Raw genomic sequence first — 21,464 nt, 5'->3', positions numbered from 1 at the left:
CTTGAATTTAAAACTAGAGTCAGAGCAGCATTGATGTTTCTATTGAAATGTCCCACATCGACCGTATCAATGGAAAAATAAGAGTTTAAATATCATAATCCCACTCCAACTATTACCGAGGCCTTTTGTGATAAAACCCCACACCTGACGGATTGTGCAGGTGGTTAAGTGGGGACAATATCGGTATTGTTGGGAGTGGGCCATATGGCCCGTCTCTGATAATTCTACATGGTATCCCTTGGCTCCACGTGGTTGTGATTGTCGATGTGTGGATCTCCCACGTGTGACCCACTAATTGGGTCCCACGTGAGGGGGCGTATTGAAATGTCTCACATCGACCGTATCAATGGAAAAATAAGAGTTTAAATATCATAATCCCACTCCAACTATTACCGAGGCCTTTTGTGATAAAACCCCACACCTGACGGATTGTGCAGGTGATAATTACCAAGTTGGGGACAATATCGGTATTGTTGGGAGTGGGCCGTATGGCCCGTCTCTGATAATTCTACATGGTATCAGAGCCAGGGAGCGGGCCCGTACCGTACTGCCACGTGATGGGTGGGTCCCCTTGACCCCGCGCGATGATGGTGGGTCCCTTGGCCCTGCGTGTAGGGTGAGTTCCCTTGGCTCCACGTGGTTGTGATTGTCGATCCCGTACCGTACTGTCACGTGATGGGTGGGTCCCCTTGACCCCGCGCGATGATGGTGGGTCCCTTGGCCCTGCGTGTAGGGTGAGTTCCCTTGGCTCCACGTGGTTGTGATTGTCGATCCCGTACCGTACTGTCACGTGATGGGTGGGTCCCCTTGACCCCGCGCGATGATGGTGGGTCCCTTGGCCCTGCGTGTAGGGTGAGTCCCCTTGGCTCCACGTGGTTGTGATTGTCGATGTGTGGATCTCCCACGTGTGACCCACTAATTGGGTCCCACGTGAGGGGGCGTATTGAAATGTCCCACATCGACCGTATCAATGGAAAAATAAGAGTTTAAATATCATAATCACACTCCAACTATTACCGAGGCATTTTGTGATAAAACCCCACACCTGACGGATTGTGCAGGTGGTAATTACCAAGTTGGGGACAATATCGGTATTGTTGGGAGTGGGCCGTATGGCCCGTCTCTGATAATTCTACAGTTTCATCTCTTTGAAGTATTCAAAGAAGGCAGTTTCCAAGTAATTGGGCTGCTTGCATATTAAGATTTAAAAAGACTTTGCATCCCTTACCCCGAATGACAAATACCTCCAACTGCAAATCTACCATGATTCAACGTTTACTTAGTCGTTTGTGAAGACGACGGACTCAACACAGTTGACTTGAAAATTAAATAGTAGTGCATGATGTAAACCTGACAGAGGACGGAATTTGTGTTACTTTAGATGCGAGAAAGTTAAAAGAAGGAAGCAATTTGTGTTATTTTAGATGCAAGAAAGTTAAAAAAAATGAAGCGTCATTTAATTAAAAAAAGTGATTGGAGAATTTGTGATTCACCTGTTAAAAGATAATTTGTTGTTGCCATATTCGAAAAGCAGATGTTTTTGGACTTTTCACGTTGTTTGGATTATTTTTTGGTGCGTCAAAACCTCCATGGAATGGAAGAGTTTCTGTGCGCTTTTCATATCTCTGAAACTTTACACTTATCAGAAGAGCAGAGCAATTGAGTTGCAACTTGCTATTCTACACTCCCAGAATGCAGCGTTCGGATCATCTCTCTCCTCAATCCTTGCACTGGTATTCTCTCTCTCTCTCTCTCTCTCTCTCTCTCTCTCTCTCTCTCTCTCTCTCTCTCTCTCTCTCTCTCTGTATTTCCTATAGTTTAAGGCAGGCAGGTTGTCTTGTCCTTTCCAAGAAAGTTTTGTTTGGCTGCTGAGGAACCTCAGGAAAATAATAGAAAAGAAGAGAAATTGATCTAGTGGGGTTTATTAAATAGGCATTTTTTTTTTTTAATTACTGTAGAGTTCAATTTGGGAGCAGCCTCTCCATAAATGGGGGTAAGGCTAGCCGACATTCACCTTTCCCAGACTCTGCGTAAAGCGGGAGCCTTGTGCACTGGGTACGACCTTTTTTACTGTAGAGTTCAATGAGTTCTTTGATTAAGGTCAGCCATTTGCAGTTCCATTGAAACCAAGTACTTGGGAAATTAAATCCCATTTGCAATTGTCTCTTGTCTACTTAATTTTGTGTTCGTTGTCTTGGCATAATTAGTGAAATACTGAAATTTAGAAGTGTTTGGTCATTTGAAGTGAAAATGTACAAAATAAAAGTTACCAACTTTTGTTGATCTCTCACGGTTTTAGGCATTTTTATGCCCATCGGATTGGGAAATCATGTGGACTTACTATCAGCACCTCAAGGTCTGCACCACAAATCCTCTAGGCATCAAATTGACAGCTTTCTTAGACTATACCTTCCTGTATGTTATATTATGCATTGCATGATTATTGTTTTCTTGATGATATTCAGGTGAGATATTAAAGTTAAATCCAAGCTACAAGACCCCACCGATTATAAACCCTTGTTTGAAGAGGCTAGAGTTCCCATTCCTGTAAGTTAATCTTCTGGTTCTGCAATTCTGTGCAATTCTTAACTGTTTCTTTAAGATGTATCCAAACTGCTGAGATAATATACGTTATTTTATCATGGCGTGAAAAAATATTCTGTCAATCTTAGCTGTATTGATTTAAAATAAAACTTACCCAAGAAGAACATGTATGTGGAATTTTAATCTGGACTCACATGTGGTAGTCTTATCATTCATGTTCTTGTAAGGCAAGGCTTCTACAATGAGAAGTTTGGACCTGAAATCTGAACAGGTTGGCCGTAATTTGGGGTTGAGGGGTGAAGAATGTGCCACAGAGTACTACATGAATTCGAAATAACAGATTAAAGCTAAGCAACTTATGTGTACAATATCTATTACTCTGGTGGAATCGTTTAGATTTACTCATTTAAGCATACGTAGCATTGTTTTTTTTGGTTCGTTGTTTTCAATACTTTTGCTAGTTTGAATTTGGATAATATTATCGTTAGTTCACGAATTACTGTATTTGCTTGTTTTAAGAACTTGCACCAAGAGGCTAGGTTGGAGAGAGCTCACGCTGCAAAAACAGTCTCTTTAGAAGTACGGCTATTGTTGCCAATGTTTTACCCTCCATTCAACTGCCTTTTTAGGAACTTCTAGTATGAGTTGACATGTCATTATTTCACACAGAGATGGAATGTGGATACAACTATTTCATCACTAAAGAGTAAGGATTGCTAGGTTTGTTGATCCTTACTTTTATGAGGTTTCCTTTGGCCGGCCTCCAGGCGGAGGGTGGGGACTTTAAGACATGAGTATATAGTATCCAATTTCATGGTTTTCTGAGTCGGCAAGTATTTGAATTCTAATGCTTATATGTTTTTAAATGCTTTTCAGGTGAAACAATTAGAAAATGAAAGGACTGGTGCAGACAGAATTGCTTGGATGATTGTTTTTGTGTTGTGGCAAATTTTGACATCGGAGGTTGTTAGTGAAAAACTTCTGATAAAAATTCGGGAATGAAAATTCTACTCGAAGATCGGGTGGAGATGCGACACAAAAAATAAAGACAACTCAACAGTGATCCTTGTTGGATCACTACTCCTGAGTAGCTCAGGGGTTCTGAACTTCCTCCTACCATTGAGAAATTATTTGGTTGTTTCTCGAATCTATTCTAGAAAAGTTAAGGTCATTCAGCCTTAACCAGTCATGTCAGATATGAACTTGAAGTGTTCCGTTTGTGAGGAGCTAAATGATGCTACAAATAGAGTTGAGGAAGAACTAGGCCGCGGTGCTTCTGTAACAGTTTTCAAAGGGGTCTTAGCGTCTGATGGTGGAACTGGAAAGTGTGTTGCTGTCAAATTCTTGTATATGAGTTTATGAGCAATGGCTCTCTAGCAAGCTTCCTTGCTTCGAAGATTCAATGACAAACTGGCACCAAAGAAGGCAAATTGCATTGGGAATAGCAAAAGGTCTTTTGTATTTGCATGAGGAGTGTAGCAGCCAAATTGTACATTGTGGCATCAAGCCTCAAAACATTCTTCTTGATGACTATTGCCAAGAATTTCTGATTCTGATTAGCCAAGATTTTGAGAATAGACCAGACTCAAACTACGACTGGAATCAGGGGAACGAAAGGGTATGTGGCCCCTGGATGGTTCAAAAGCTTGCCTATCAAGGCCAAGGTTGATGTTTACAGTTACGGTATTTTGTTGTTAGGAATTATTTTTGCAGGAAGCATTTTAACGCAATGGCAGAGGATAAAGATCAAATGATATTAGCTTATTGGGCATACGATTGCTATAAGCCTAAGAAACTGCAGCTGCTATTCAAGAACAGTGGGGAAATGCTTGACGTGATGAAAATTGAGAAGTATGTTATGATTGCAATACGGTGCATTCAGGAGAACCCGTCGCTCAGACCCACGATGAAGAAAATCACATTCATGCTTGAAGGAACTGTTGTCTCAACTCCACCCGATCCATCTTCTTTCATAAGTTCAATATTTTAGGTGCTTCAGATTATAATCAATTTCTTTGAGCTATAAAAAATTTGTGTATTTTTTTGTACGCAAGTACTTTCTCACTTACTGCAGAACCTCTCAAGCCTAGTAAAGTATGCCGGAAACCTACCATTCTGTTTCACATTCGAGATGAAGCTGATTTAAGCGCTTAAATATGCAAGAAGAAAAGCTGATAACATATAAAACTCTTTGCATTAATTTAGTTGGCAAACAGAAAAGAAATTACAGAGAAATTCTTTTCTTTTGAATGCACATATTGAACAAAGAAGAATATATCCCTCTTTTTATTGAGACAACTCAAATGAGATTTATAATTGCGACACATTAATTACTGCATATTAAGTTAAAAGACTATCTGACCAACGGCAAGCTGATGGCTTAGACTGGAGTGCTTGATCATCATACATACAGAAGCATGGAACTATAACTGAAAGTACTCAAAGTGCCGAATTTGTGAAAGAGGATGGATCAGGAGTAACTGAGACTTCAACATTACCTTCGAGCATCAGTGTGACATTCTTCATCGTAGGCCTCAGCAATGGATCCTCTTCGATGCACCGTATTGCAATCATCACGTACTTCTCCATCTCCTTGATGTCTTTCTTCGCCTCACCATCATTCGGAAATAGAAGGTGCAGTTTTTTATCCTTGTAGCAATCGTAAGCCCAATCAGCCAGTATCATTTGATTTTCATCCTCAGCGTCTTTTTCAAATTTCTTCCGGCAGCAAATAATCTCCAACAACAAAATGCCAAAGCTGTAAACATCCACCTTCACTGTGATAGGCAAGTTTTTGAACCATTCCGGGGCCACATACCCTTTCGTTCCCCTGATTCCAGTTGTGGTTCGAGTCTGGTCCATTCTCAAAAGCTTGGCTAATCCAAAGTCAGCAATTCTTGCGGTGAAAGAGTCGTCGAGAAGAATGTTTTGAGGCTTGATGTCACAATGTACAATCTGGCTGCTGCACTCCTCATGCATATACAAGAGCCCTCTTGCGATTCCCAAGACAATATGCCTTCTCTGGCACCACTTTGGCCTCGACTCTCCAAAAACAAAGCTCGCTAAAGATCCATTGCTCATGAACTCATACACAAGCATTCGGTGCTCACCCTCGTTACAAAACCCAAGTAGTTGGACTAGATTTCTGTGACTTGTTCTGCCAATTGCACTCACTTCAGCATTGAATTCCAAATCATTTCCTCTAACCTTCGAGTCTAAACTTTTGACAGCAACACACTTTCCAATCCCATTATCGGACGCTAAAACTCCTTTAAAAATAGTTGCAGATGCACCGCGTCCTAGTTCTTCCTTGAATTTGTCTGTAGCATCTTTTATCTCGTCATAAGTGAAACACTTCAAATTCATGCCTGCCATAACCCCATAGGGTGGAATCACCTTAGCTTTTCGAGAATAAATGCGAGAAACAACCATATAGGTTATTAAGGGCAAGATGAAATTGAGAACCCCCAAGCTACTCAAGAGCACTGATCCAACTACAATCAAAGTTGAATCATATTCTTTCTTCTTTTTGTTCTTTGCAGCGCCAGCTGATCTGGAAGTAGATTTATCTTTCCTTATTTTGATTAATACTTTCCCGCTATAATTTGCGTCGATCCTCCCATTGAGAAGAGGACCTCCTTTCAACCAACAGTTACCAGTTCTAAAACCGGCAACTGCACAGAAGCAATCAGCTAGGCATGTCTGCCTGCACCAATCCTCAGTTATGTCTTGAAACTTGTCATATTCATTTACACGCCAATACGCATTTTGCATCTCTTGCATATAGAAAAGATCACTCTCCGATGAGGCCTCATCACAGCTTTGGGGAGCAAAGTTAGGTTTGCAGCCTTTCAACATATCATCTGGATCTATGTAGGTATAACCAGGTGGGCACTGGCAAACCGGTCGGCCTTGGTCATGTTTACATAAGCTGTTAAAGCCACACGTGCCCCCGCCTTTTGGTTGCAAGATACTCATGCAGATGTTCGAAGGTATGAAGGACAATGTAGACCATGTTCCGCCACTCGAGCCATTGTTTTTACGAAAAACATAGTGCCTCAAAACTCCATCATAGTCAAGAGTTGCTCTCTGGTACAAATCTTGGTTTGAAAACATAGAGGATAATACCACATTAAGTATCGCTCCATTCCTATCAGTAAGGTAAACAGAACCAGACCGGTTGAAGACTACCTGAAAGCCTCTTCCCAGAGTATCGGTGTAATTCCAATAACCGAAATAAGGATAATCTTGTGGGAAATTTGTTGTGTAAAGCACAAGATTTCCAATTTTTTGTACTGCAAACATGAATCTACCTCTCGAACAATTTGTTGACGTGTAGTGAGCATAGAGTCTGCTGCCTTGATTTAGAGTTTGTGAGGGTAAAATTGTATCGGTTGGATGACTAAAACTCTCCCACAAACTGCTTGAATTTGAGGTGGCCAGCACAAAGTTTCCGGTGTCTAGCATGGCTGCATGTGCAACTCCAGTACCAGCAGCAGAAGCAATCCATGTGCTTTTGCCCGTTGCAATGTCACTAAGGCTAAACTGGCCTTCTGCAGTGAGCTCAACTTTCGATCCTTGTGGCACAAGATTTTTCCCATTGGCTGACCACACAATGGTTTTCTCCGGTATCTTATCGAACCAGATGGCTAGTAGGAAACCGTTGTTTCCAATCTGTCGAAAACCGAAAGCGAAATCACCAGATGGTGACCGCCAAGATGAGTTATCATTTTGTGCGGTGAGTGATGAGCCTAAAGATATGTTTCTATGAGTTTGAGCAGTGGTGGAAAATGGTAGAAACATGAAAAGGAAGAAGAAGAGAAGATATCGAACATCAAAAGCCATGGAAATTAAGGTGAGATGGTAATTTGCTCCGATCAAACCTTACTAAAATCTTCAATAAATAGACTCAATATCGGTTGAACTATATTTTATGTAAACGACCAGTTGACGAGTCCAACGACATAAAAGTCTTTGCATGTTAGAGAACTAAACATCAATTACCAAATAATCAAATGGAGGGGCACTAAAACATCCAATAATAAAATAAAATTTTCATATAATTGTTTATGTGTGACATAGAGTTGGTATGGCCGTTAGGGTTTACAGGTAGCATACCTGCTTTAATACCATCAATAAAGTTGAAGCCATTCCTCATACCAACTGACAATAGAGAGCAAATATCAACTTCTTAGCTCATGCAAGATTCTTTAATTTTTCGACAACGGGACAAGTTATTGGGTGTAATTTGTCACATCCCGGCCTGGGCACCCACCACATTCCGGGCTCGACTCCGTCGTAACACGATATTATCCGCTTTGAGCCCCGACCACGCCCTCACGGTTTTGTTTTTTGGAACTCACACAAGAACTTCCTAGTGGGTCACCCATCATGGGATTGCTCTCGCGCAAACTCGCTTAACTTCGGAGTTCCGATGGAACCTGAAGCCAGTGAGCTCCCAAAAAGCCTCATGCTAGGTAAAGATGAAAATATATATAAGGCTTACAAGATCCACTCCTCTGGGCGATGTGGGATGTTACAATCCACCCCCTTAAGAGCCCGACGTCCTCGTCAGCACACTTCCGACCAGTGATTGACTCTGATACCAAATTGTCACATCCTGGCCTGGGCCCCCACCACATCCGGAGCTCGACTCCGCCGTAGCACGATATTGTTCGCTTTGGGCCCCGACCACGCCCTCACGGTTTTGTTTCTAGGAACTCACACGAAAACTTCCCAGTGGGTCACCCATCATGGGATTGCTCTCGCCCGCGAACTTGCTTAACTTCGGATTGCTCTCGCGCGAACTTGCTTAACTTTGGAGTTCTGATGGAACCTGAAACCAGTGAGCTTCCAAAAAGACCTCGTACTAGGTAGAGATGAGAATATATATATATATATATATATATATATATATATATATATATATAAGGCTTACAGGATCCGCTCCACTAGACGATGTGGGATGTTACATAATTCTTCTTCAAACTTTTGAGTAATTATTCCTCTATCTTTATGCGTAAATGGAAGCAGCTTTTTTTGACTTCGATTCTTGAACATTATTTTCTACCCATTCTTCTTTTTGGCTTCTTTAATCATGCCTTACTTTTGACTCATCTTACCATTTATTTATTTTTATTTTTTTTAAAACCTCAACAGTACATGAAAGAATTTATTGATAAGAAGAAAACTTTATTGATAACGAAAAATCTTACCACCGTCTGTCAATTGAGAACATGCACAAATCTATGAAGAAATGAAGCAACGAATATGGACTTGTGAGGAAGTCTGGATTTCTAATTGAGTTTGGTAACTCTTCTTCTCTAAAATCCTCCAAATTCACAAAAGTCTACAACTGGATGAAGTTTATATTCAACAAAAAGTAGATAACTTTAGAATTTTTAAGTCAATATCAGGAGAATAACTTACATACACCTAGAGAGGTACACTACCATAACATTCTAATTTACATTTTAATAACGTGATACCATATAAAAACGCGACATGTAGGGAAGTCTCACTCTTCTTGAGTGGGACAGTGGACATCGAAAATTTTGGACCTGGATTGTCTGCCCTCTCCCATCCCATACCCTTCTCATCCCCTCTTATTTTTGTGGTCACGGTTAAGCCACGTCAACGTTTTATATTCTCATTGTTGTTTGTCTTATTATTTCTATACAAAAATCAATATAAAATGTTGACATGGCTTAACCGTGACCACAAAAATAGGAGGGGATGGGAAGGGTATGTGATGGGGAGGGTTGACAATCTAGGTCCGAAAATTTTATGGAGTCAAAAGTCTTGATTGAATATATTTCTAGAACTACACATAAATCGAATCAAATTTTTTTCTAATTCCACCGAACTCCAATTGAAATCAACGTAGCCATTCAAAATTCAAAAGTTCCTCTCTTTCACTGATAATGTGATCACCACGGCACATTATACACGCATTGCACGATAAAAGAAAATCATGTTCTTTCATCACTTCATTGCCATGAATTTGGCGAAGAAGGTTCCAAGAAGGTTAAAAAAAAATTGTATCTAAACCCTAAACATTAGATAGACATTTTAACAAACTTTAAATTAATTATTATTTTTTTCACTAAACATGCAATACAAAACACGTTTTAGTGCTCTTTTATTGTAAGTTCGGTTTCCTTATTGGGAAAAGAGTTCTGTTTTTAAATTGAAGTTTTGTGAAAAATTTTGTATGTGCATATTTTCCTTGTCGATTAATTGTCTTTTCAGCTCTATTCTTGACTAAAAGTTTGTAACCAGTTCCATTAAAGACAATACTATTTTTAGAAAACTTATTACTTGTATTTTAGTCTAATGAAGTGTAAGAGAACCAATAATTCAAGAGTTGAATTCATGTTGTAGTGAATAAACTTGGTTTTGCAAATGCCTTGCATGTTATATAAATGTGTAACAGTGTAAGTATGTGTTTGTTGAATTAGTGGCCAAGTGACCAACTTTTGGCTAAATAAAATAAACAAAATGAGGTAGACAACATCATTATGTTTGTTGAAAAAGAAAAAAAGGTTATGATGATGTTTGTAGAAAAAAGGTAAAGGCTAGCAAGTAGCCTTATTATTGGTTTTGTTTATTAGGTGTTTGAGGATGGATGAAGGTGAGCATACGGAAGTGAGAAAGAGAGAGGAAGTGTGCACCATTTTTCTGTTTTTAGTAGCCCATCTTTGAGAGAGCATAGAGAGCTGCAGAGAGCAGAAAGAGAAGAAAGAAAGGTGATTTTCTTTCTTTGTTGGTACTCACTCAATCAAAGTTGTATTTGTGTATTAGCTTTGAGCTTTGTATAGAGAGTAAATTATTCACTATATTTCCCTCTCTATTTGTTTCTTTGGTGAGTGAGAGTTATTGGGTGTATTGGGGTTTTGGGTTGTGAGATTGCCAACACTTTGTAAACTTCCATTTGGTTGATAGTGGATTATTGGGTGAGCTCCTACTGCTCCGAGGACGTACCCCAGTTACACTGATTGTTGAGGAACCTCGTTAAAATCTTGGTGTCTTTTATATTTTGTTCTTGCATTTTCATTTGATAAATTTCCTGTGGGTTAGCTTGAGTTGGTTCCAACGGGTTTGGTGCTATCCTAGCACAACAATTGGTATCAGAGCACTGGTTGCTCTTGGGTACTGTTTAGTTGCCAAAGATGTCAGACGGGCAAGATGAGAATCATTTTGGAAGCAGCTCCGGGTTTGCAAGAACTACGGTGCAAAATGCAAAGTTTGAAGTTGAAAAGTTTGATGGCACAAACAACTTCGGGATGTGGCAATGTGAGGTCAAAGATGTATTGGCTCAACAAGATCTACTTGCCGCTTTGGGAGAGAAGCCGGAAACTATGTCGAAGCCGGAATGGGAGAAATTAAATTTGTGGGCTTAATTCGGTTGTGCCTTGCAAAAACTCAGAAGTATTTTGTGATGCGGGAGACATTGGCAAATGTGTTGTGGCAAAAATTGGAAGACAAGTATATGACGAAGAGTGCAGAGAACCGGCTACACTTGAAGAAAAAACTCTACCGCTTCCAATACAAAGAAGGTACAAAAATGATTAGACACCTTGATGATTTTAATAAGTTGATTGCCGACTTGTTAAATTTAGATGAGGATATTAAAGATGAAGATAAGGCCTTAATATTGTTGAATTCCTTGCCGGACTCTTATGAGCATTTTGTTACCACTATTATGCATGGTAAAGAAACTGTGAAATTTGAAGATGTGTCAAATGCCTTGATGAATTATGAAATGAGGCATAGAGATAAAAATCATGATAGTACCTCTGAAGCTTTATTTGTTAGAGGTAGATCATCGGAGAGAAGATCATCTTCTAGTAGAAAAAAATCACAGTCTCGACCTAGAGGAAACTCTAAAGGTAGAAAACCTTTGGAAATGGATGAATGTGTCTTTTTTCGTAATAAGGGTCATTGGAAGAAAGATTGTCCTAGATTGAAAACCAAAGGCAAAGAAAGTTCTGAAGCTAATGTTGCTGAGGTTGAAACAGATTTTTCTGATTTTGCTTTAACCACTTCCTCATCATTTGATTGTGCTACTAAATGGGTGTTGGATACGAGTTGTACTCATCATATGACTCCTCACAAGGATTGGTTTTCAAGCTTGAAAGAGTTTAATGGTGGTGTTGTGTTCATGGGAGATGACAATCCTTGCACAACAAAAGGGATTGGTACAGTTCGTTTGAAGTTGCATGATGGCATGGTTAAAGAGTTGACAGGTGTTCAGTATGTACCGAATTTGAAGAAAAATCTTATTTCTTTAGGTACTTTGGAATCCAAGGGCTTCAGGTTTCATTCAGATGAACAGACATTGAAAGTTACTTATGGTGTACTTGTTGTGATGAAAGCTCCTCGATGTGGTCATTTGTATTTATTGCAGGGAAGCACTGTGACAGGTGAAGCATCTGTAGTCTCTGAAAATATAGGCACATCTGATTCAGATACTACTAGACTGTGGCATATGAGATTAGGCCATGCCGGTGAGAAAGCTCTACAAGGGCTTGTGAAAAAAGGTCTTCTAAAAGGTGCCACGACTTGTAAGCTTGATTTCTGCGAGCATTGTGTCTTGGGGAAGCAAACTAGAGTGAAGTTTGGTACTGCTGTACATCAGACGAAGGACATTCTTGATTATGTGCATTCGGATGTTTGGGTCCTACAAAGACTCCCTCTTTGAGTGGTAGACATTGGTTCGTGACCTTTGTTGATGATTATTCAAGAAGGTCTTGTGTCTACACTATGAAGCACAAGAGTGAAGTGTTAAGCATTTTCTTAGGTTGGAAGAAAATGGTTGAGAACCAGACTGGGAGAAAGATTAAGATTTTGAGATCGGATAATGGTGGTGAATACACATCCGACCTTTCTTTAAAGTTTGCAAAGAGGAAGGGATTGTGAGACATTTTAGTGTCCAGGGAACTCCACAACAAAATGGAGTTGCAGAAAGATTGAATCGAACCTTGCTTGAGAAAGTTAGATGCATGTTGTCTTAGTCGGGTTTGAGCAAGTCGTTTTGGGCAGAGGCAGTTAATTATGTATGTCACATCATCAACCGATTACCCTCAGCTGCTGTTCAGGGTAAGACACCAATGGAGGTATGGACTGGAAAACCTTCTACTGATTATGATTATATTCATATTTTTGGTTCGCCTGCTTATTTTCATGTAACTGAAAATAAACTTGATCCTAGAGCCAAAAAGGCTATCTTTCTTGGTTTTAGTAGTGGTGTCAAAGGTTACAGGTTTTGGTGTCCAGAGATGAAGAAACTGGTAATTAGTAGAGATGTGACATTTGATGAAGAAAGTATGTTCAGAAACTCTGAGAAGAATGTGAAAGATGTCCAACAGGTAGAGCTTGATAAAGTTGCCTCTGGTACTTCAAATCCTATTTCCGCTGATGTCAAAGCCACTACAAGTAAAAAAGTAGGAGACCATGAGGATGTTGAAGAAGTTGAACTTGAAGATTCTATTCAAGTTGAAGAGCAAGTTTCACCTCAAGAGTCTATTGCCAAGAACAAAGGAAAGAGACAAATTACCAAGCCAGCTCGGTATAGTGACTATGTTGCTTTTGCTCTTCCTATTATCATTGATGATATTCCATCCAATTTCGAGGAAGCCATTGAGAGTGAGGAGAATGAGAGGTGGTGCAATGCCATGGGTGATGAGATAAATTCTCTCTTGAAGAACAAGACTTGGGAGTTAGCTAAATTGCCTAAGGGCAAGAAAGCTATCGGTTGCAAATGGGTGTATGCTAAGAAGGAAGATGTTGATGAGAAAAGTAATGCGAGATTCAAAGCAAGATTAGTTGCTAAAGGGTATGCACAAAAGGAGGGCATTGACTACAATGAAATCTTTTCTCCAGTTGTGAAACACTCCTCAATTCGCATTATGTTAGCTCTTGTTGCACAGTATGATCTTGAGCTTATGCAACTTGATGTGAAGACGGCTTTCCTACATGGTGATTTGAATGAAGAGATCTATATGTGTCAACCAGATGGGTATACAGTGAAAGGGAAGGAGAATTTGTTTTGCAAATTGAAGAAATCATTTTATGGCTTGAAGCAATCTCCAAGACAATGGTATTTGAGGTTTGATAAATTTATGAGAGGCCAAAATTATTCTAGAAGTCAATATGATCATTGTGTGTACTTCAAGAAGTTGCAAGATGGGTCTTTCATTTATTTGTTGATATATGTTGATGATATGTTGATTGCCTCAAAGAATGTTGAAGAGATTGAGAAATTGAAGAAGCAAATGAAGAATGAGTTTGAGATGAAGGATCTTGGTGAAGCGAAGAAGATCCTTGGCATAGAGATCACTAGAGATAGAAAGAAGGGTTTGGTCAGTTTGAATCAAAGACAATACCTTGAGAAGTTGATTCGGAAGTTTGGAGTCCATGATTCAACCAAACCGGTTAGTACCCCTTTGGCTCCTCATTTTAAATTGAGTTCTCTACAGTGTCCTAAAACTGATAAAGAGAAGCTGCAAATGAAAAATATACCATATGCAAATTTGGTTGGTAGTTTGATGTATGCAATGGTATGCTCTAGACCGGATATTGCTCATGCAGTTGGCATGGTGAGTCGATATATGCATAATCCAGGTAAAGAGCATTGGCAAGCAGCTAAGTGGATATTGAGGTATCTCCATGGTACTCGAGATGTTGGTTTATACTTTGAGAGAGATGACTCTGGTATTAGTCATTTTGCAGTTGGTTATGTTGATTCAGATTATGCAGGTGATCTGGATGGAAGGAAGTCTACTACAGGCTATGTGTTTACTATGGCTAAAGGGCCAGTTTGTTGGAGGTCCATTTTGCAGTAGTCTGTTGCCTTGTCTACTACAGAGGCTGAATATATGGTAGTTGCTGAAGCTATAGAGGAGGCCATTTGGATACATGGGCTGATTAGAGATTTGGGGGTTGATCAGAAGTAGGTGGAGGTACATTGTGATAGTCAGAGTGCCATTTATTTGGCTAAGTATCAGGTTCATCATGAGAGGACCAAGCACATAGATGTGCGTTATCACCTTGTGCGTGAAGTCGTTGGTGAAGGAGAGATTATTCTCCAGAAGATTCCAACTAAAGACAACCCCGCTGATATGTTGACTAAGGTTGTTGATGTAGCCAAGTTTGTTCATTGCTTGAACTTGGCCCACATTTTGCATATATAAATAAGGCGATGAGCAGTAGGAGTTTTGGAGCATTTGGCTCGGCATGAGTTGTTCTCTTGCTAGTGTTTGGGAGTGATTTTTTGGGTCGATTGTGTTGGTTGGCTTATCATGGCATTTTCAGAACTTGGCCAAGGTGGAGATTGTTAAATTAGTGGCCAAGTGGCCAACTTTTGGCTAAATAAAATAAACAAAAGAACGTAGACAACATCATTATGTTTGTTGAAAAAGAAAAAAAGGTTATGATGATGTTTGTAGAAAAAAGGTAAAGGCTAGCAAGTAGCCTTATTATTGGTTTTGTTTATTAGGTGTTTGAGGATGGATGAAGGTGAGCATACGGAAGTGAGAAAGAGAGAGGAAGTGTGCACCATTTTTCTGTTTTTAGTAGCCCATCTTTGAGAGAGCAAAGAGAGCTGTAGAGAGCAGAAAGAGAAGAAAGAAATGTGATTTTCTTTCTTTGTTGGTACTCACTCAGTCAAAGTTGTATTTGTGTATTAGCTTTGAGCTTTGTATAGAGAGGAAATTATTCACTATATTTCCCTCTCTATTTGTTTCTTTGGTGAGTGAGAGTTATTGGGTGTATTGGGGTTTTGGGTTGTGAGATTGCCAACACTTTGTAAACTTCCATTTGGTTGATAGTGGATTATTGGGTGAGCTCCTACTGCTCCGATGACGTACTCCAGTTACACTGACTGTTGAGGAACCTCGTTAAAATCTTGGTGTCTTTTATATTTTGTTCTTGCATTTTCATTTGATAAATTTCCTGTGGGTTAGCTTGAGTTGGTTCCAACGGGTTTGGTGCAATCCTAGCACAACAGTGTTATGCTCGGCGCGTGTATGATGGCACTCGGCACTCAACAGACTCATCATGCACTCGTGTTGTATGAGAGGGTGAAGTTTGATGGATTGGTGCCGAATGGTTTCAAAAATGCAACATTTGCAAAGACGAACGTTTATTTTATTTTATTTTATTTCCAAAAGAACGTTTATGTAACAGAACAAATTTTAATCTTAAATGCACGTGTTTCACATGAGAATTGTTATTGACACTCTAAACTTTCATAATTAGAAAGAAAAATATACTTGTGAATAGTCCAGATTGAGATTTTTTGAGTACTGATAACAATTCCCATAAGAAATTATCCCTCTTTTTATATGAGGTTAAGTGCAAATAACTACCTTTTATATAGGGTTAAGTACGAATAAATACCAAACATTTTAGGGTTATTCCAAATTAGTCTTAACTTTTTAAAACATTCCAAGTAACTACTAACATTTTGAAAGTTAGACATATGTTAGGTCACCGACGTTAAGTCAGGACTTTACTAACATTAAGTGATGACGTTATTAGAATTAAATGATGAGGTGGACAAATTCTAAACTAGGTTTTCATTAATCGCTGTCTTTGAAGCTCTAATCCTCCAAATCAACCTTTTTCCCCAAGTAAAACCGTAAATTTATTTAACTAAATTGCGTTGATTTGGAGATTCAAAGCACCATAGATAACTTGAGAGTTAAAACACGCTTTCATATTTGTCCACAACATCACTTAAAGCTAGTGAACCTAACAAATATCATTTTTTTCAAAAAACTTTATGTAGTTATTTGGAATGATTTAAAAGGTTATGTCCGATTTGGAATGACCCCAAAAGGTTGGGTAGTTATTTGTACTTAACTCTTTTATATATTATTGAGGAATTAATCTTACACGAGATTTATCATAGTTATACATTAATTACCACAGATTAAGTTCAGGACTATCTGACTCACCAAACTCATGGCTTAGACTGGAATCCGTGAAAATCAAACATACAAATATGAAATTATACTGCAAGCACTTAAAATGTCGAATTTATGAACGTGGATGGATCAGGTGGAAATGAGACTTAACAGTACCTTCAAGCATAAGTGTGACATTCTTCATCGTGGGCCTCAACAATGGATCCTCCTCGATGCACCGCATTGCAATCATCACGTACTTCTCCATCTCCTTGATGGCTTCCATGGGCTCACTATCATTTGATTTTCATCCTCGGCGTCTTCTTCAAATTTCTTCCGGCAGCAAATAATCTCCAACAACAACATGCCAAAGCTGTAAACTGTTGTGCAAAAGCGTCAAATATGAAACCAATAAGCTACAATGGCGAAATATGATAAGACAAATAATTCAAATGATACAAGGATTTATACTGGTTCGGCGTAAGCCTATGTCCAGTTCTGAGACGGCGAGGAAATTCCACTAATATCAAAATGGAGATTACAAATAGAGTTGAACTCTCATACCCAATATCTCATATACACCCAATAGCTCTCACTCATACAAAGAACAAATGGAGAAGAAGAAACACATATCAAATTCTTCTCTCCCAAAAGCCACAAAATGTAGCACAATATCTTAGAATGAATGATGGCACAAATGGAGGATAGAAAATAGCAACCCCCCTCTTCTTCTCTCTAATCTGCCGTTCCCAACCCCCAAAACCAAAGGCATAACCAAATGCCTTAATATAAACAAAAGGAACAAACATCATAATTCCAATTTGCCACTTGAGTCATGCATTACTATAGTCATTGCTTTTCCGAAATACATAGTACCTCAAGACTCCATCATAGTCAAGAGTTGCTCTCTGGTATAAATCTTGGTTCGAAAATGTGTAGGGTAATACCACCTTGAGTATTGTTCCATTTGTTGCAGTGAGGTAAACAGAGCCAGACTGGTTGAAGATGACCTGAAAGCCACTATGCAGAGTATCGGTGTAATTCCAATAACCGTAAAAGGGATAATCTTGGGAGAAATTTGTTGTGTAAAGCTTGAGATTGCCTTCAGATTCTAGTGTAAGCAGAAATCTACCTCTCGAGTAATTTTGAAACACCCCAACCCGGAAGTTTGAGGTAAATTTTTCTTCTTCCCAAAATTTTGCTTACTTTTCACTTTTACCCCTTATCCTAATGAAATCCTAGTCGTTCATCTAAATTGTCTTTCTCTCCTAAACTGCCAAGTGGCAGCACCCTAACTCTCTCCCTTTCCTTTTCCCGAAAACCCTCAGACCTTCTCTCTCTTTTTCTCACTCTCAGTCATCTCTCTCTCTCTCGTCTTTCATCTCTCCCGAACAACACACCCATAACCCATATCCTAAAATCATCAAATCACAATTTCAACATCACCATCGTCTTTAACTCGTCGCTACGAACTCAACCATAGTATTGGCATTTTGGAAGTCAAACCATGAAGCCCTGTACACGAGCTCCGGCGAGCACCGCCCCTTTCGAGGCGATTTCCGGCCAAACCACGGCGATTTGGTCGGCGTGTAAGGTATCAATCTCTTCGTCTCCCTGAGTACTACAACTTTCCTTTTTGTTTCACCCGATTTTGTTGAGTATTGAAGAAGTTATACTCATTTGAATCTTACCTAGTTTTCGGCGAGTCCGACGGCTTTCGAGGCATTTTCCGGCCAAAAAACGGCGAGTTAGACATCGTGTGATGTACCATTCTCTTCGTCTCTTCAAGGGCTACAACTTTCGTTCTTGTTTCACTTGATTTTGTTAAGTATTGACAAAGTTATGACCGTTTAAAACGGGTGTGGATTTTCGGCCGAAATTCCAATTTTCTCTCCCATTGGGTCCGGCGACCCACCAAATCCAAAGGCCTCGGGCCTTATTTTGAAGGGCCTTGGGCCGGTATCCTTTAAAGGGCTTAAAGCCCTGTCCTTTAATAAGGCCTTAGGGCCTTTGTGAAGTGTTGTGAGGGCTGCCCTAGTGCAGCCCGTGTGTGTGTGTGTGTTTTAGGGTTTGTGTAGTGTGTGAGTGTGTGTGTGTTGTGTGTGAGTTTGGGCTTAAGCCCAAACCACCCCTTTTCACCCTAAACCCTTTTAACCCAAAACCTTTAGGACCCAAAACCTTAGAATTCCAAAACTCAATAGATCCTAATCCTATTTAACCTAAACCCTAATCCGGATTTCAAGCCTAAAACCCGTTAGACCTAATTCGACCGTTGACCTCCGGTCAACGTTGACTTTAGGGTTGACTTTTCGGGTTTTCGTCCGGGACTCTTCTTAGGGTAATTCGACGTTCTGAATCCGTTTCCAACGTCCGTTTTCCCAAATTCAATTGCTATTATATAGTTTTATTTATTGAACTCTTTATGTGCTTAGGGGCAATTATTGTGACGTTTCCGTCTTCGCTAGTGGCACAGCTTTTGGCAACTAAGTACTGTGAGTGGACCCCTTCTAAAATTACATGATTTTATAGTTTAATCGCATAAATAATTAGCATGCCTACGAATTTATGAAGTGATTTATGTGAAGCATGTTGATTTAATATATTGATTTTCGTCTCGTGTTTTTGTGAGGAATAAATTGTTAGCCTATATTGAGCTATATTTTGATATATCTTATTTCTATAAAAACCATAAACTGGTAGACTATCCGATGGATGACGATAGGATGCTAGAACATGTTTTCGAAACCCCTCTTTATAGTATAGACGATGGATGACTTTATACTATGAAGTGGTTATTTATGAGACACTATGTCGCCTGGGGCGAGGATCTGGTGTTGCCAATTAGGCCGGGAGAAATAATCCCTAGCAAAAGGCTGAGGGACACAGTGACAGGCACTGGGCCGGGAGGGAGTTATCTCTGGCTACGGGCACAGAGACTTAGGTGCAGGCATTGGGCCGTGAGTTATATTTATTCGGTGATCTTTCTAGCAGCATACTGCGTTTACCAGACCATTTATGATGCGTTTACTGTTTTGATTTCCGCGATGAGTTTCCGCGATATGGCTTTTGAGATATTTTGGCATGCTAGGATTTTTATTAAATCCATCATTTATTATGCTAGTAGTTTTCATTATATAAACTGTGGGGGATAGTACCTTGATAACTGTTTTATTATTATTATATATATAAACTTGGTCCACTCACCTTTGTTTTGCGCCCCCATTCAGAACTTAGAATCAAGGCACCTAATCCCGGCGTGAAGGCACTTCCGCAGCAGCATCTTCGGATCCTCTCAATGTAGGACCCACTTCTTTATTCATTCAATTTTATCTCAATTATTTTTAGTGATTAGGTTTAGTTGTATGTTCTGAACACGTTCCAAAACTTTTAACTCTTAGTATTTTAAATTCATAACCCTTATTTACTTCTTATTCTTAGCTTTTGTATCAATTAATGGCTTTCGTCACCCTCGGGTGTCGGCCAGCATGTGTCTATCCTGGTATTCGGGGAATATCAGGGTCGGGGCGAATTGTGACATCCCACATCACCCAGGGGAGTGATCCTTAAATGTATATTCTCATCCCTACCTAGCACGAGGCCTTTTGGGAGCTCACTGGCTTCGGGTTCTGTAGGAACTCCGAAGTTAAGCGAGAAGGAGGCCAGAGCACTCCCAGGATGGATGACCCACTGGGAAGTTGCTCGTGAGTTCCCAAAAACAAAACCGTGAGAGAATGGTAAGCCCAAAACGGACAATATCGTGCTACGGTGGTGGAGCGGGCCCAGGAAGTGATCCGTCTCGGGCCGGGATGTGACAAATTTGTTGACGTATAGGGAGCATATAGTCTGCTGCCTTGATTTATAGTCTGTGGGGGTAGGATTGTATCGGTTGGATGACCAAAACTCTCCCACAAACCGTTTGAATGTGCTTTGGCCAGCACAAAATTTCCAGTGTCTAGCATGGCTGCGTTGGCAACAATCCCAGTACCTACTGAAGCAACGAATGTGTCATTGCCTATCGCGATATCATTGAGCAGCAAGTGGCCATCAGCAGTGAGTTCAACTTTGGATCCTTGGGCCACAAGACTATTTCCATTGGCTGACCACACTACGGTTTTATCTGGTATCTTATTGAACCAGATGGCTAGTAAGAAACCGTCGTTTCCAATCTGTCGAAAACCAAAAGCAAATTCACCAGATGGTGATTGCCAGGATGCTGAGTTATCATTTTGTGCAGTGAGTGATGAGCCTAAAGACATGTTTCTATAAGTTTGAGCCATGGCGGAAAATGGGAAAAACACGAAAAGGATGAAGCAGGGAGGATATAGCACATCAAAAGACATTGTAATTCAGGTGAGGATAATTTGCTCCAAACTGATCACACTGGTAAAATCTTCAACAAGCAGGCTAAAATCATCAACTATTTATGCACGGACGAGTTGACGAATACAACGACTTCAATTTTGTTTCCCACGTAACAGTGTAAGATGGTGCTCGTCAACAATCAAATAAAATTTTCATGTCAGATTTTCACCTTCGAGCCTCCTTTTTTCGGCAATTCGGTGCGAGTGAGAAAGTCTTACGTGTGAACAGATTTTCTTTTTGCATATTTGATCAAAGGCATGAATCACATTTTGCTACTATTAGTTTTCATCTCAAACGTGAAACACCATGATAAGTGAGAAAGCTTGGAATTTTCTTGAGAAAGACCGGACGAACCTTTATTCCTTGTTTTTGTAGCTTTTCTGAAAGAAGTGATATGTAATTGAGTTTGGTAAATAAACCTTCTACAGTTTACACTCTAAATCCTGCATGGTCCACAAAATTCCACAATTCAACTAAGTTTATAAAAGCTGACATGTAGTCAAGTTGGCTATAACAGTGTGATTTTAATCCTTCATCTAAGTTTGAATCTCTCATATCCCATACTTGAGCTTGAATCCCTCATTCCCGTAATTTAGATTAGATAAAGCATCGCTCGGGAATAAGAAGTGCATAACTTTATGGAGTCAC

General features: G+C 39.8%; 2 protein-coding genes and 1 long non-coding RNA gene across 3 annotated transcripts; all 3 read right to left on the bottom strand.

Annotated features, from left to right (window-relative positions):
- Positions 1-4,830: 4,830 nt before the first annotated feature.
- On the bottom strand, positions 4,831-17,594 carry LOC126588496 (G-type lectin S-receptor-like serine/threonine-protein kinase LECRK3). The gene is made up of 2 exons (XM_050253590.1): positions 17,331-17,594; positions 4,831-6,601 (listed from the first exon to the last, which is right to left on the bottom strand). Exon 2 carries the CDS (start codon positions 6,520-6,522, stop codon positions 4,984-4,986), a length of 1,539 nt encoding a protein of 512 aa, XP_050109547.1. The 5' UTR covers positions 6,523-6,601; positions 17,331-17,594; the 3' UTR covers positions 4,831-4,983.
- LOC126588520 (uncharacterized) lies at positions 16,954-17,264 on the bottom strand. The gene is made up of 2 exons (XR_007611504.1): positions 17,082-17,264; positions 16,954-17,025 (listed from the first exon to the last, which is right to left on the bottom strand). It is a non-coding gene; the product is annotated as an uncharacterized LOC126588520 (long non-coding RNA).
- Positions 17,595-19,422: 1,828 nt separating the features above from the next.
- LOC126589210 (G-type lectin S-receptor-like serine/threonine-protein kinase RLK1) lies at positions 19,423-21,022 on the bottom strand. Its single transcript, XM_050254415.1, has 2 exons — positions 20,219-21,022; positions 19,423-19,449 (listed from the first exon to the last, which is right to left on the bottom strand). Exons 1-2 carry the CDS (start codon positions 20,792-20,794, stop codon positions 19,423-19,425), a joined length of 603 nt encoding a protein of 200 aa, XP_050110372.1. The 5' UTR covers positions 20,795-21,022.
- Positions 21,023-21,464: the final 442 nt, after the last annotated feature.

Source organism: Malus sylvestris, chromosome 11, assembly GCF_916048215.2.
Source record: "Malus sylvestris chromosome 11, drMalSylv7.2, whole genome shotgun sequence".
In the NCBI taxonomy this organism is placed as follows: domain Eukaryota; kingdom Viridiplantae; phylum Streptophyta; class Magnoliopsida; order Rosales; family Rosaceae; genus Malus; species Malus sylvestris.
This window is presented reverse-complemented; position numbering and strand designations above follow the sequence as displayed.